This window comes from Austrofundulus limnaeus, unplaced genomic scaffold, assembly GCF_001266775.1.
Source record: "Austrofundulus limnaeus strain Quisiro unplaced genomic scaffold, Austrofundulus_limnaeus-1.0 Scaffold250, whole genome shotgun sequence".
NCBI classification, from domain to species: Eukaryota; Metazoa; Chordata; class Actinopteri; order Cyprinodontiformes; family Rivulidae; genus Austrofundulus; species Austrofundulus limnaeus.
Genome location: NW_013952652.1, coordinates 698,780 through 700,137, shown reverse-complemented (window position 1 = coordinate 700,137; position 1,358 = coordinate 698,780). Strand labels below are relative to the sequence as shown.

The 1,358-nt window shown below is 37.6% G+C and overlaps 1 protein-coding gene across 6 annotated transcripts in view; it reads left to right on the top strand.

Annotated features, from left to right (window-relative positions):
- tmem68 (transmembrane protein 68) overlaps window positions 1-1,352 on the top strand; it is a 25,486-nt gene extending 24,134 nt beyond the window's left edge. For 5 of the 6 annotated variants that reach the window (XM_014020380.1, XM_014020376.1, XM_014020377.1 and 2 more), the window contains exon 9: window positions 394-1,352. In XM_014020380.1, the coding sequence (XP_013875834.1) occupies window positions 394-498 (105 nt within the window). In that variant the 3' untranslated portion in view covers window positions 499-1,352. The remainder of the gene's footprint in view (window positions 1-393) is intronic. The other variant, XM_014020375.1, reaches the window with a different exon arrangement.
- The last annotated feature ends 6 nt before the right edge of the window (window positions 1,353-1,358 follow it).

Below are 1,358 nucleotides of genomic sequence, written 5' to 3'. Positions count from 1 at the left end.
CCACAGGACTGCCGCTCATTGGATGTTTTTTCTTTTTCGGACCATTCTCTGTAAACCCTAGAGATGGTTGTGCGTGAAAATCCCAGTAGATCAGCAGTTGAGTTGCCGCCATGTGATTGGCTGATTAGAAATTAAGTGTTAACGAGCAGTTGGACAGGTGTACCTAATAAAGTGGCCGTTGAGTGTACTACAGTGTTGTAAAGTATAGTATTGTATGATATAGTACAGTAAAGTACATTATAGCACAGTGTAGTACAGTATGGTATAGTACAGTAAAGTACAGTATAGATGTAAGTCATTACATCTTGAGTTTGTGATAATGATCATGATGATGACGATGATGATGATGAATGTGCTGCTGCCGTTCTAAGTTTGGTTCTGTTGTTGTTGCAGGTGCAGCAGGCGGTCCGGTCTTTGATAGATCGACACCAGAAGATCCCGGGATGCATCTTAAGGGCCCTGGTAGAGAGAATATACACCAAACACAAAAACAACTAATGACAGGAGGAAATGAGACAAATGTTCAGTTTGTGACCAAAACCAGTTGCCAGAACAACACGATGACTTCAGTTAGGAAAGAACTGATGAGCCAACATGGTGAAATAACTGCACAACTTTCCCCGGAGAGCAACTATTGTTCCTTCTACATTCTACATGCTGGTGTTCTGGACTTTTCTGCTGTGACTCTTTTGATTATGATTATTTTTTTCTCCCAGGAGGAAAGAGTTTAAAGGTGAACTTTCTGAAGTAATTTTGGCCTTCATATTAATTCTACCTGAAACAGGATGAAAACAAAAATATATTTTTGTACATATTTGCACAAAATAACAAATGAACATATACTTTAGAAGCATTGGTAAACAGGTGGTTTATTTATAAAGAGAATACTACATGCATCAGCTACAGATCTATGGAAGTTCCTTATCGTAACATCCATTATATGGAGACTGTAGAAAATATATAGAAAAATTATGTTTATCAATCAAATTGATCATCAACTTTTTTGCCTTGTTGTTGGCAGATATTTATACCTGATGAAAGTATAAGTGTAATGATCAAACCTGTACAAAAGTGTATCAGAGGTCGAAGGTCAAAACTCTCTGGTGCAGTAGAAAGATAAAAGTGTGTGTGTGTGTGTAAAGTGTATCACATTTGTCATGTTTTACACAATATGTTAATTTTACTACATGATGCAAAATAACCCTGAGCACAGTTACTGACCTGCTTTTCTTTGTTTCTAAACTAAAACTGATTCACATGAAGAATGATGCAAGTTCTAGTTTCTGTGTGTGTGTGTGTGTGTGTGTGTGTGTGTGTGTGTGTGTGTGTGTGTGTGTGTGTGTGTGTGTGTGTGTGTG